Consider the following 15,305-nt stretch of genomic DNA (forward strand, 5'->3'; position numbering starts at 1 on the left):
TACTGCTAGGTAACAGGGGCATAGGATGAAAGAAACTCTGCCCAGTGTTTCTCGCCGGCGCCTGGGATCGAACCCAGGACCACAGGATCACAAATCCCGCGTGCTGTCCGCTCGGCCGACCGGCTCCCCGAGAGGGGTTAAAAGGCGCAGTAGTCACAACGAGAGACTCAGCCGCGCCAGGGGACGAAGTGGTCACCACTGGGGGCTTGTGGCTTGACCCAACCACAGAAGAGGGAGGGGAGCCGAGGGAAGAAGTCAGGAGGGTCAAAGGAGGAGCAAGGTCGGGGCCCAACGCAGCGGGGGCTACAGAGCCTGGTCTTCCAGTACAGAGCGACTCGGGGGCTTGGTCGCCCACCCCACGAGCCTGAGAGGGTACAAGAGAAACATTCAATGACATAAAGACGAAGAGAGACATTTTCATTCACGAATGTGCCCCCATACCCACCATGGAGCCACAATTAGAGGCAGGACACCCAACAAGAAGCTATCGCCGATCATGCCGGGGCCCCCCAGGGGTGCGTCGTGAGTATATGCCCGACAAACGCCACCTTAAGAACCGTCAGTCCGTCGAGATGGTGTTCAGTGACGAAAGGAGGATTGACAATAAATCCCCTCGCTCTCGACGTTGGGTACTACAGTTCTACGGGTGCAAGGGTCCTCCTGAAACACCTGGGCGTCAAAACAAAAGAAGGCCAAAAGAATGATCAAAACAGGCACAAGGTCAGCAGGAAATGAAAACGAGAAAGGACAAGAGGGCAGGAGAAAAACGAAACAAAAGGAAAAGGCGTCCAACAAAATTTGTGAGGACAGCAGCAGGAGCACAAGGCTACAAAAGGACAGGGGACCGCCTTAAGGAGCATCACACTCTGCCAGCCGGCCACCAAGCCCCTCCATGGCAACAACGTGCTGGACAGGGAGGGGAGGGGCACAATAAACTACCACTCACACGATGAGTATATGGTGCACAATAAACAGCAACACACACACATGAGTATGGGGTGCACAATAAACAGCAACACACACACATGAGTATGGGGTGCACAATAAACAGCAACACACACACATGAGTATGGGGTGCACAATAAACAACACTCCACTACTGGAGGTAACAATCAATCAAGACCACCCAAGGCATTAAATTAATAACGCACAACACACCACAGATAGCGGCCGGTAAGCTTGTGTCTTATATTATATAAAAATGCTTGACATATTTAGTCTGAAATACCCATAATACCGTTGCTTCAACATGAGTTCAGGTCCTTTTAAATCTGTATAAAACTATTCTTTTTTCAGCTGCAAATTACATTTTCTACGATTGATTCTGGACCAAATATTTCCGTCCAAAGTTTAAATTCTTTGTTTCAATTAACTTTGCTTTTCCTCGTCTTTTCCTCTGTATTCCAGTAGTGTGAGAGGATGTTGAACACAGAAGAGGGGAGCCTGAGTCGTCAGTGATATTCAGCGCCTGAAGATATGGTTTTAAGGCGTAATGAAGTCACGAGCCGTCCACTACCAGCACATCACACACGCGGCTGGACCTGCGAGGGATTCCTGGGCCCCATATAAGAACACACTCTTTCCACCATCTTGGACGAGTAGAAGACTATTTCGGCGGCACTAAGCAGACTAAAGCCCAGGAAGAGGCCCAGCAGACCGCCTATGTTAGCTGCAAAAACGTAAAATTTTAATGTTAGTAATCTAAACTTGAGCAATTTAAGCCTATAACATTCAAGGGAAGTTTGGCTACAGTCAAACGTCCATCACAAAGGGAACCCCAAATGTGCAGACCAGACAACAGTCACAAGTGCCCAGATGGGGTTACGCTGCAAAAAAAAAAAAAAACATAAAGGAATGGTAAACAGGTTGTGTACTCATCTAGTTGTGCTTGCGGTGGTTGAGCTTTGACTCTTTGGTTCCTCCTCTCAACTGTCAATCAACTGGTGTACAGATTCCTGAGCCTACTGGGCTCTATCATAACTACATTTGATACTGTGTATGGAGTCAGCCTCCACCACATCACTGCTTAATACATTCCATCTGTTAACTACTCTGACACTAAAAAAGTTCTTTCTAATGTCTTGTGGCTCATTTGGGCCCTTAATTTCCTCCTATGTCCCCTAGTGTTCGTGCCCCCATGTGTAAAATAATATCTAACCTCACGAAGGTGGCAGGGAGGCCACCTCCAGGGAGACCTAGAAATGATGTTATCATGTTTGTGGAAGTGCTGGATGCTTTACTTGCTGTTAATATCTGAGGCCATGGTAGGGAGGCCACTATGTTTGTGTCCTCTCTAGCATTTGACCGAGTTGGTGGTAGAATCTAGACATTTTTAGCCATTCTTCTCCTCCTCCTCTTGCTAAAAATAATCCTGGTCAATAGAGTTGTGGCTGTTTTCATAGTGGCGGTCTGTCGGTTTTATTCGCCTGGTACTTTTATATGAAAAGCTGGACATTTCGTGTTAAAACATTCTTTCCTATCTAAGGAGTTTTTGCAAAGTTCTGGGTTAAAAAAAATCACAGCTTTCGGTGCATTTACCTGTACTAAGAAGGATTCTGCACTTTCTAGGGTGATCGTACTTAAGTATTCCATTTGTTCTTGCCGATATCCCATGTTTACAGGTACCCCATTTATAGTAACGACAGGTTTCGGGTCCTTGTTTTGTTTGTTTCCCTTTGCCAGAGACCGCGCTCTGCTGTGTTAACTTGCGTTCTGTATTTTCCATCCTACATCAGCCATAAATTAAATGAGAATGCCATCCTTTTGAGGACCATGCTGGATAAAGTCCTGAACCTTCCACTGGACGACTCTCAATAGGAGTAAGCAACCCTCCCTGTAAATCAAGGCGGCCATTGTGTCTGCACAGCCTCCCATATTGCTCTACCACACTTCCTTTCTTCCTCCCAGGCACCGTACGACCTCGTAAGAGATATCCTACCCGGATCCGTGAGTGATTCATCCGGATACATAATCCTGCTTTCACTGAATGTTCGAATCAATGGCTCTTGCAGCCCCAGCAAATCCAACAAAAAAACACAAATAGTCGAGCTTGGAACACCCACTAGTGGAAAAAATAGCTGACGCCATGTTCAGAGCTGCAACAGCAAATAAGGAGAAAGCCCATTTCAGAGCAGTGATTTTCCCCCATGCAGGGGATGTCCCTCTGACAGTACCCTTGGGGCCCAAATTCACACTGAATACAAGTGTATTTCCAACAGGGTGGAAGCAGACCAATATGGACTGCATAGGTTGCACTGTGGAAAATCCAAGGGCTGGCATGCAAGACACAACGAGGTCAATGACATCATCAAAAGGAGCCTTGTCTCAGCTCAGTGCCCAGTGGAGAGAGAACCTCACATCCTAGGAGACCAAAACCCGGATGACTCCACACTTCGCCCAGATGGGATCACATTATACCCCTGGAAAAGAGGCAAACAGCTGGTGTAGGACTACACATGTGTATCCACCATGGCTGACACCTACATACAATTTGGTGCTGATCAAGCAGGAGGGGCGGCCAATCACAGGGAATTAGCATAATCGGTCAAGTACAGGTGATTGGAAGGTCAATACACCTTTGTTCCCATAGTGTCTGAGACGCTCGGCCCCTGGGAAAGAAGTGCCTTGGGATTTCTCAAAGAATTGGGTTCCAGGCTCATTGTCATCACCAGAGAGCCAAGGGCTGCCAGTTTTTTGTTTCAGCGCCTCAGTGTGACGATCCAAAGGGAATACACCTGCTGCGTCCTCGGTTCCTGTCCGGAAGCGGAGGAGCTCGAAAAGATCCATAACCTTTAAACACTTATTGTAATAACCAATGTACATTTTATAACCTATAAATATCTAATAAAGCACAACAGAACATATAAGGAAGGTGGTGGTAGGACAAAAGAACATAGAAACTATATTGGAGGGGGACCTAAAAATCCCCACTAATGTGTGCTCCTCTCCGAGGTTAAGGGTCACTTACTTTCAGCCAGAGGTGGTACTCCCTTCATCAACAACACGTGATGAAAAATGTGACAGTGTCAGACCACGATGGAAGAATTGAAACAGGAATTTCCTTAAGTGCTTTCGTATTTAATAATACATCTTCAGAAGGGTGAAGATAAATTATATCTTCATCATCTTCTGCCATATATATATATATATATATATATATATATATATATATATATATATATATATATATATATATATATATATATATATATATAAATATATATATATATATATATATATATATATACATATATATATATATATATATATATATATATATATATATATATATATATATATATATATATATATATATATATATATATATATATATATATATATTGGTGTATACTGGCAGCAGGTTTTCTTTCAAACATGTTTCATTGAATATGACCGCATATTCTGTATTTATTATTTTCTGGTTTAGGGCTTCTATCCCTCTAACTATTTTCTTAGCATCAGGGCTTAATTGAAATAGGAGTTCTCCAAAACTCATTTTCGTACTTTTAAGGTGAAGAAAAGAAGTGATTTACTATAGAGTGTATTACACTTATTTGTATAATTTGCACGACGTTTCGAACCTCCATGGTTCATTCTCAAGTGAACAGATCTTACAATACTAGTTGATTTTATACCCGCATTTAGTCAGGTGATAATACAATGAAGGTGAAAACATGGGGGGATACATAAGGGATAAACATAGGGGCTGCAGAAGGCTTATTGGCCCATACGAGGCATCTCCTATCTAAACTCAAAGATTAATCCAGTGTAATTGGCCTGTTATGTTGGACATTGTCTTCTGTGTTGGCATCGATATGTTCTTGTCTTGTCCTTACTCTCATGGTGGGTAGAGTAAATAGTTCCGTGATTTGGGTGTTCATGGTAGGTCGCTCTATTCTTATGTGAATTGCCTCAAGAATTTGTAATCTTCTTGAATCTTGGGTTTTGTCTATTATGCAAGTATTCTTGTTCAACATTTCTCTTGTTAGAGTAATGTCATGGGCTTGTCTCATGTGATTCCTAGGGGCACCAGATTGAAGATGGCATGTCAAACGCCTCGTCAGCTTGGTCGACGTCATACCTATGTACTTACATTGAAGGTTACATCCTTCGTGGGGGCAAGTGTACATGTATACAACGCTTGACTGCTGTAGAGGGTTCTCCGTCGGCTTCGGGCTGTTTTTGATAAGGAGTTCGGAAGTCTTCTTGGTTTTGTAGAATATTATCAGGTTTATGTTTTGGTTAGGAGTAGTGCTTTTTACTCCTTTACGGATTATTTTTTTCATTATTCTTTCCTCTTTTATATGTTCACTGTGCATGGTTGATTTGTAATATAATTTTATTGGGGGTGTTGTGGTTTCTGTTCTAGGTTCTGAATTATACCAACGGTCCAAGTGTCTTCTTATAGCAGCGTTTATTTCCGCGTTGCTATATCCGTTGTTCACTAATACCTGAGTTACTCTTTCAAACTCTCTACTCACGTTGCTCCATTCAGAGCAGTGGGTAAGCGCTCTACGAATATAAGCATTGAGAACACTGGCTTTGTATCTTTGGGGGCACTCACTTCTACCGTTCAGGCATAATCCTATGTTGGTGGGCTTGATATATACGTTGGTGCTTAAAGAGGTTCCTGTTTTTGTTATTAGTACATCCAAGAATGGCAGACTGTTATTTTCACTATTTTCATGTGTAAATCGGAGTACTGACTCTCTCTCTAGGTGTCTTTTTAAGACACCTAGACAGCAGAAAATAATAAATACAGAATATGCGGTCATATTCAATGAAACATGTTTGAAAGAAAACCTGCTGTCAGTATACACCAATGTATATATATATATATATATTTATATATATATATATATATATATATATATATATATATATATATATATATATATATATATATATATATATATATATATATATATTATGGAGTCTTGTAAACATATGTTGTTAAATAAGTGAAATTAATAATTCTAACAAGAATTTTCTCAATATTTCTTATGTTTCTTTTCACTGTCGATGGTAATTGAAAAATCAATTCTCCAAAATTAATTTTTATTTCTAGTCTGACGCGACACTTGAACGCGTTTCGTAATAACTTATTACATTTTCAAAGACTTTAGTTTACACGCACAACTGTAACCGGAAAACACTAAACAGAGTTTTATTTATACTAACACTAAACAGCTTATCCGTCTTACATATACTCGCACTTGGGTGAGGTGATATGGTGCAACAGTTTAGGATGAGGTGAACAAATTTGTGACAAATGAAAGACAGAACACGAAACAATAGGTATTAGTTGGATATAAGAGCATAAGAATGGAAGTAACTGCAGAGGGCCTATTGGCCCATACTTCCTCTTGATGCTTCTATATTGGTTCGGAGTCTTCAAGTGGGTAGAATATAGTTGTGCATTAATTGGCTGGTTAATTAATTACCCACTTCAAGACTCCGAATATAGTTGTGCACAACTATATTCTACCCACTTCAAGACTGTGAACCAATATAGAAGCAGCAAGGGGAAGTATGGGCCAATAGGCCTTCTGCAGTTACTTCCATTCTTATGTTCTCATATCCAATTAATATCCATAGTTTCGTGTTATGTCTTGTGTTTGTCACAAGTTTGTTCACGTCACCCAAAACTGTTGTACTATATAACCTCCCCCAAATGTGAGTATAAGTATGACGGATTAACGTGTTTACATCTCATCCGCCACAAAGATAATGTTAATAAAACAAAACTATAACCAGTGCACTAAAACAGAAGCGATAAATGAACAGGGAAAAAGGAGAAATCCCCTCCTCCATTTTAAACAGACCCAAATATCACAGTAACAAGATTATCGCGAATAACCGAACTCAATTACGGGCTCACTATAGCCCGTGCTACATGGACACTTCGTTCTGAGTAGCTAAATCTAAAACCACAACACAACGTGTTTACAGGTTACAGTTGTGTGTGTAAACTAAAGTCTTTGAAAATGTAATAAGTTATTATGAAACGCGTTCAGGCGTCGCGCCAGACTAGAAATAAAAATTAATTTTGGAGAATTGATTTTTCAATTACCATCGACAGTGAAAAGAAACATAAGAAATATTGAGAAAATTCGTGTTAGAATTATTAATCTTACCTTTTACGTAACTGAAAATAAACTGAGGTGCCATACTTACCAACAAGTTGACTGGTTGTAGCAGCGAGGTCTCTCTTATAGAGCGTGGAGGTTGCCCGCTTGAAGTATACATGAACCAGCGCTGCGTTCTTTCTGTGGGGAGATTACCGGGTAACATAACAGATGTAGGGGTCACTGAATTGTTTCAAGTTTAGGCTAGACATATATCTAAATGGGTTTAAGGGAATGTCACTGGGCACTGCCTCATATTAGTCAACAGGCTCTCTGCAATTTCCTTACTTGCCAAGTTCTCATGCAATGTTCCTGAGAGTAACGACTCTTAGTTTCCTTTAGTGATTTGCACTATCAAGAGGAGAGGCAGTGTCCTGACCTCAATACAAGATGCAGTGATAAGATAAAGTGGTTATTGCGAATCGTTTTGATGATACAGTTTCCTGAAAAGAGGATGATCACTATCTAATCCTAAACACAATATATATATCCGAATTATGACCAAATCCATATATAATATTACATCCTTTTACTAACTCCAAGTAGTTAATGATGACATTTCTGATTTCTGGGATGCCCATCAGATGTTCTGCATCCTCAGGCGTCTTCAGGCTGCAGGGGCTAGCTGCTAATACCTCGCAGCGTGACCGTGAAGAGTTACACACGACCTGATGGGCACCATGGATCAGGTATAGTGCAATCGCTCTTAAAAAAGATTCAACAAAGTTCATTTTCTTTGTTAAAACCATTCATAATGATATATTTGGATATATTAGCTTAGGTTAGGCTCGGTTAAGCTAGGTTAGGATGGATAAGGTTACAACATTCCAGTACATGCTAACAATATATTGTATTCAAATGTGTACTCTCAGATATCTGTTACATTAGACAATCTAGGTGTAACTAACTATTCACGTTTGCTTTAACTTATAGAGATAATCGAAGGATATAAAACAATTAACCGCACAATGGAGACAAATCAGCGTATGATGACGAAACCTCACATCAGAAAAGGAAGAAGCGACGACGTTTCGGCCGTCTTGAACCATTATCACTCACACTGACGACTTGATATTGATCCAGGACCGAAACGTTGTCGTTTCCCCATCTTCTGAGGTGCGGCTTCGAAATAATATCTTCAGCCCCGTAATTATGCTCATCATCTTCAAGTCAACGTAAGTATATAAATGCCCACACACACTGACCTTATCGGATCGTTTGAGAATTTCCCGGCGACACAAGGCCTTAATGGTGGGGACGAGGAACCTGAGGCCAAGCCAGGTCTTCTCCATGTAGGGAGTGGTGAGGGAGGCGAAGCTTGGAGAGGCGAGGTAGGTGGTGGTGTTGCAGCGGGAGTAGCAGGGGTCGCTGTTGCACTGTTGCATGTATACCCCGGCATGCCAGCGATCTATTGCGAGGAAGTGCATTTCTACAAGTGTGTGTAACATGGCATGTTGTGCTCACACTATGTGTGTGTGTGTCCATTCCTGAGTCCAACCACTAAGAGTGTATAATGTCCTGGGGCCAGATTCACGAAAGCACTTACGCAAGCACTTACGAACCTGTACATCTTTTCTCAATATTTGGCGGCTTTGTTTACAATTATTAAACAGTTAATGAGCTCCGAAGCACCAGGAGGCTGTTTATAACAATAACAACAGTTGATTGGCAAGTTTTCATGCTTGTAAACTGTTTAATAAATGTAACCAAAGCCGTCAAAGATTGAGGAAAGATGTACAGATTCGTAAGTGGTTTCGTGAATCTGGCCCCAGGAGTGTATGATAGTGTGGGTAGATCAGGAGTGTCTGGTGTGTACTTTGGAGGTCGACAGCTACAAGACTGGTTATTACTTACTGACCTGTATATGCTCATTGAGAGGTCAGCCAATTACGTAACGAAACATGACGAAACAGACACACGAGGAGAGGCAGCCGTCTTCAGGAGGTAGACTCTATGATTCTACACCTTAGAGGTGAGAGGGTCATCAACAGATCCGGTCATTCGCTTACAGTCAACGGAAGTCAGTGACATCACGACCTATACGTCAAAAGGACGAGCCAATCACCAGCCTTCAGAAAGGAAGGCGGTAAATATGCCCTCACCTGATTGGCTTATTGTGTAAGAAAGCAATGTGCGCAAACACCGGCTAGGAGCGTCACCGAACACTGCACAAGTCAGTAAGATGATTGAGAGTTGTCTATTAATTTAAGCCAAATACGTAATTCATCACTCCATAAACTTCAAACGTCAAGTTACACCAAAAGATACTATTTACTCTATATATCATACGGACATCCGGAGTCTTAGACGTAACTAAGTTATGAAGGTAACTTAAGGATCATCTGGAAGTGGTGAGAGGAGAGAGAGACTATGTCCTAGAATGACATTTGTTTCTAAAATCAATGAGAAAATTCAGTTGGAGGTGAGGTGATGCGAACCAACGACCAGTGAATTCCCAGCAGCGCACCTCTTCCCTGTACCGTGACTTGGTATAAGTTAACAACCTGGGATTACAATGAATCCACAGGAAGTCTCACATCAGTGTGATTGCTTTGTGTCTTTGTGGATTATTGAGTAATACTTATACATAATTATTATTTGTCCATTTGACGAGGTATTGAGATATAATGAGCTTGTTTTGTGGTCCAGCCCGCCCTCCTAAGGCTTCCCAACGTTTAGACAACAGTCAGTTTAAAGTGTCCTCTCCAAACCTACCAGAGAATCCAAAACAGAAAATGGGACAGTACGCTTCCATTTTCCAGTACGACAATTGTTAGCCTTATGTAACGCATGCGAGCGAAAAGCGACGCTGTCTGAAGAAGGACAGGTTGGAGGGATTACCCAAGCGTCAGTAAGCTCAAGTGTCCCAGAGGAGTACAGGCGGTGATTGTTGACGCCGAACTATGACCCTACGAACACACAACGTAATGGTCCATGTTGCCTCCTTGTTACAACTTGTTCGAATGTTGCAGCAACGTTGTAGTTTCGTCGTGTGCTAGGCAGGTATTGACTGGTTGTGGTGAGTGTTAAGTAAAGTTATTCCTGCGGGAACCGAATAGCGGTTAGTTAGACGTTTCATGCGTCTATCTCAAAGACGATACATTTTTGACCGACACGAAACGTGAGTCAATTCAAGTAACCCATATTACTTGAGTCAGTATATGCATTAAACAATGTTCATTTTTATTTATTTGATTTATGTATACAGGAGTTCTTACATTCTTGTAAAGTTATTAGCATTCATAGCGTTTCGGGCAGGTCCTTAATCTTAATTTTCCTCAGAATACGACCCGCCAAATCATTTAACAGCCAGGTACCCATTAACTACTGGGTAAACAGAGGTATACTGTTAAAGACTGGCGCCCAGTCAATCCTCCCCCGGCCAGGATACGAACCCAGGCCAAATCACTTGCTAAGAGCGGGGTGAGTGTCTTGCCACTTCGAGTTGTCTTGTGTTTCATTGAAACCGCTCCAAACATGTTGCTACTCGCAAACTGTCATCAAGAAACTATAATCGTTCCTTTAAGGAAATAAAACATTATACAAGATTTGTCAAATTTATATCAATTTGATGAAGACCCGAACTAATTGTTTCAAAGGCAATTTTAGACTCTATCGACCAGGAACATTTAAACATCAACACATATTGATGTGATGTGATACTCTGTGAGCACAAGGCGAGGACTACCCCCACAGAGACGGCTAACAATAGTGTACACAAAGAGTGTACACTATTGTAACTGTATATTATTGTAAATGGAATGTACACATCTCCAATAACTACTAAATACTCTGGTAGTTACTGGAGATTTTGATCAGTGTAAAGAAGACGTCAGTCATAATTGATTTGGTGTTAAAATTCATCTAATGTCATAATTGATCTGATGCCATAATTCATCTGATGTCAATCATCACTTCCTTGCCTAGCAACAAGTCTGTCCAATTATACTCACTAAAAAAAAATCTAAGGTTGCCATAATGTCCTCTCCTAAAGTCAGGTTTTTCAATTGCATCAAACTTCATATTTTCTTCCAGACTATAACGCATTGCATACTTTATTCCCAAAAAGACATGGTCACTTTTACCCAAGGAAGGAAGGTACTGAATGTCAAATATTTCTTCCTCCTTCCTGGTAAATATCAAATCTAGCATGGAGGGAACGTCCCCTTCCCTCATCCTCGTAGCTTGTTTAACATGTTGATACAAGAATGTTTCCAGGATGAGGTCTACAAATTTACAGGTCCAAAAATCTTCTGTTTTAGCTTCATATGCTTCCCAGTTTATGGATTTCAAGTTGAAGTCGCCGACTATCAACAGTCGTGATCTATCGTTATCCGCTCTCGCTATGGTCTCTCTCATTATTGTTATAAGACCTTCTCGTTTACTATCTAGCTCCTCCTTTGACCATGTGCTGCTTGGCGGTGGACTATATGCATTTATGATCATTAGTTTATCATCCTCATGGCAGATCTCTAGTGCTATTATGTCAACTTCTTGTGGATTGGCAGCCACTATTTCGTTCACCTTTAGGTGTTCTTTCACCAGCACAGCAACGCCACCGCCTTTCCTAATTTTTCTGTCCCGTCTCCAAATTGAGTAGTCCCTTGGGAATATGACCTCATTTAAAGTAACATCTTCAAGTTTTGTCTCCGTGAGTGCAACAATGTCTGGTGTCTGCAGCTGTATTACATCACTTAACTCCAGTATCTTCCATCTTACTCCATCTATGTTGGTGTATGCAATCTTCAGGAACTTGTTCCCCCTCTTCTTATTTTTCACTTCCCCTTTCTCTAATGTTTTTGTTGGTTTGCCTTTATGTACCACTTTACTGGTCTGCCTACCCCTATCACTTTGTAGAAAAAAGAATTGATTTCTTCTTCCTTCCTGCTCTCATTTAAACGTTTTGCCTCGGCGAGGTTCAGTTTCAGCTTCTCTCTATCTTCTTTTGAAAGATCTCGTCTTAACGACCACACTTTCCCATCCTCATCACTTTGTAATTTTCTAGCATTTCTTAGTACTTCTTCCATCTGTTTGGCACCATTTAGGGTGATCCTCAAAAGGTCGATCTTTCCCTTTTACATATCTGCCTATTCTCCTGTAGTCGCACACATTCTCTATGGTTGTAAGACCTTCCACGAGGCCAACAATTTTATCTACTACTTTTGCTTCTTCTACAGCTCTTTCTGACCTAGATGTTATCTTCATTTCTTTGCAGCCAAAAATTATCAAGGACTTACTCCGATCAACTGTGTTTTGCACCAACTTCGGGTTAGATGCCAATTCTTTTCTCACTTAAAGCCTAATGTTTGTTTTATCTTGGTTGCTGCAGTGTTTGACTTCTTTACTGCTTCTTCCATTTTTTCCTTCTCCTTGGCCACTTGTGCATAGGTGAGTTGCATATCTTTCTTGCACTGTTCTATTTCCTGTGTAACTGTGTGTGTATATGTTCCAGGGTTGCTCTAGTGTGTATATGTTCCAGGGTTGCTCTAGTGTGTATATGTCCTAGGGTTGCTCTAGTGTGTATATGTTCCAAGGTTGCTCTAGTGTGTATATGTTCCAGGGTTGCTCTAGTGTGTATATGTTCCAGGGTTGCTCTAGTGTGTATATGTCCCAGGGTTGCTCTAGTGTGTATATGTTCCAGGGTTGCTCTAGTGTGTATATGTCCTAGGGTTGCTCTAGTGTGTATATGTTCCAGGGTTGCTCTAGTGTGTATATGTCCTAGGGTTGCTCTAGTGTGTATATGTTCCAGGGTTGCTCTAGTGTGTATATGTCCTAGGGTTGCTCTAGTGTGTATATGTTCCAGGGTTGCTCTAGTGTGTATGTCCTAGGGTTGCTCTAGTGTGTATATGTTCCAGGGTTGCTCTAGTGTGTATGTCCTAGGGTTGCTCTAGTGTGTATATGTTCCAGGGTTGCTCTAGTGTGTATATGTTCCAGGGTTGCTCTAGTGTGTATATGTTCCAGGGTTGCTCTAGTGTGTATATGTCCCAGGGTTGCTCTAGTGTGTATATGTTCCAGGGTTGCTCTAGTGTGTATATGTTCCAGGGTTGCTCTAGTGGGTATATGTTCCAGGGTTGCTCTAGTGTGTATATGTTCCAGGGTTGCTCTAGTGTGTATATGTTCCAGGGTTGCTCTAGTGTGTATATGTTCCAGGGTTGCTCTAGTGTGTATATGTTCCAGGGTTGCTCTAGTGTGTATGTCCTAGGGTTGCTCTAGTGTGTATATGTTCCAGGGTTGCTCTAGTGTGTATATGTCCCAGGGTTGCTCTAGTGTGTATATGTTCCAGGGTTGCTCTAGTGTGTATATGTACCAGGGTTGCTCTAGTGTGTATATGTTCCAGGGTTGCTCTAGTGTGTATATGTTCCAGGGTTGCTCTAGTGTGTATATGTTCCAGGGTTGCTCTAGTGTGTATATGTTCCAGGGTTGCTCTAGTGTGTATGTCCTAGGGTTGCTCTAGTGTGTATATGTTCCAGGGTTGCTCTAGTGTGTATATGTTCCAGGGTTGCTATAGTGTGTATATGTTCCAGGGTTGCTCTAGTGTGTATATGTTCCAGGGTTGCTATAGTGTGTATATGTTCCAGGGTTGCTCTAGTGTGTATATGTTCCAGGGTTGCTCTAGTGTGTATATGTTCCAGGGTTGCTCTAGTGTGTATATGTTCCAGGGTTGCTCTAGTGTGTATATGTTCCAGGGTTGCTCTAGTGTGTATATGTTCCAAGGCTGCCCTAGTGTGTATATGTTCCAGGGTTGCTCTAGTGTGTATATGTTCCAAGGTTGCTCTAGTGTGTATATGTTCCATGGTTGCTCTAGTGTACTCACCTAGCTGTACTCACCTAATTGTGCTTGCGGGGGTTGAGCTCTGGCTCTTTGGTCCCGCCTCTCAACTGTCAATCAACAGGCGGACAGGTGCCTGAGCCTATTGGGCTCTATCATATCTACACTTGAAACTATGTATGGAGTCAGCCTCCACCATATCACTTCCTAATGCATTCCATTTGTCAACCACTCTGACACTAAAAAAGCTCTTTCTAATATCTCTGTGGCTCATTTGGGCACTCAGTTTCCACCTGTGTCCCCTAGTGCGTGTGCCCCTTGTGTTAAATAGCCTGTCTTTATCTACCCTGTCGATTCCCTTGAGAATCTTGAATATGGTGATCATGTCCCCCCTAACTCTTCTGTCTTCCAACGAAGTGAGGTTTAATTCCCGTAGTCTCTCCTCGTAGCTCAAACCTCTCAGCTCAGGTACTAGTCTGGTGGCAAACCTTTGAACCTTTTCCAGTTTAGTCTTATGCTTGACTAGATATGGACTCCATGCTGGAGCCGCATACTCCAGGATTGGTCTGACATATGTGGTATACAATGTTCTGAAAGATTCCTCACACAAGTTTCTAAATGCCGTTCTTATGTTAGCCAACCTGGCATATGCCGCTGATGTTATCCTCTTGATATGAGCTTCAGGGGACAGGTCTGGTGTGATATCAACCCCAGGTCTTTCTCTCTCTGTAACTCTTGAAGTATTTCGTCTCCCAAATGATACCTTGTATCTGGTCTCCTGCTTCCTACCCCTATCTTCATTACATTACATTTCCTTGGGTTAAACTCTAACAACCATTTGTTCGACCATTCCTGCAGCTTGTCCAGGTCTTCTTGAAGCCTCAAGCTGTCCTCCTCTGTCTTAATCCTTCTCATAATTTTGGCGTCGTCAGCAAACATTGAGAGGAATGAGTCTATAATCTCTGGGAGATCATTTACGTATATCAGAAACAGGATAGGTCCGAGTACAGAGCCCTGTGGGACTCCACTGGTGACTTCACGCCAATCTGAGGTCTCACCCCTCACCGTAACTCTCTGCTTCCTATTGCTTAGGTACTCCCTTATCCACTGGAGCGCCCTACAAGTTACTCCTGCCTGTTTCTCCAGCTTATGCATCAGCCTTTTATGGGGTACTGTGTCAAAGGTTTTCCGACAGTCTAAAAAAAAATGCAGTCCGCCCATCCTTCTCTTTCTTGCTAAATCTTTGTCACCTGATTGTAGAATTCTATTAAGCTTGTAAGGCAAGATTTGCCCTTCCTGAACCCATGTTGATGGGTTGTTACGAAGTCTCTTCTCTCCAGATGTGTTAAAAGGTTTTTCTCACAATCTTCTCCATCACCTTGCATGGTATAAAAGTTAAGGACACTGGG

General features: G+C 41.9%; 1 protein-coding gene across 1 annotated transcript in view; it reads right to left on the reverse strand.

The window, feature by feature from the left end:
• Positions 1-1,447: 1,447 nt before the first annotated feature.
• Positions 1,448-15,305, reverse strand: part of LOC123763745 (pickpocket protein 28-like) — a 206,111-nt gene continuing 192,253 nt past the window's right edge. The window contains exons 11-14 of the mRNA XM_069304242.1: positions 8,333-8,535; positions 7,665-7,795; positions 7,177-7,268; positions 1,448-1,669 (exon numbers count right to left, since the gene is read on the reverse strand). Of these exons, the coding sequence (XP_069160343.1) occupies positions 1,524-1,669; positions 7,177-7,268; positions 7,665-7,795; positions 8,333-8,535 (572 nt within the window). The 3' untranslated portion in view covers positions 1,448-1,523. The remainder of the gene's footprint in view (positions 1,670-7,176; positions 7,269-7,664; positions 7,796-8,332; positions 8,536-15,305) is intronic.

Source organism: Procambarus clarkii, chromosome 52 (genome assembly GCF_040958095.1).
Source record: "Procambarus clarkii isolate CNS0578487 chromosome 52, FALCON_Pclarkii_2.0, whole genome shotgun sequence".
Lineage (NCBI taxonomy): Eukaryota > Metazoa > Arthropoda > Malacostraca > Decapoda > Cambaridae > Procambarus > Procambarus clarkii.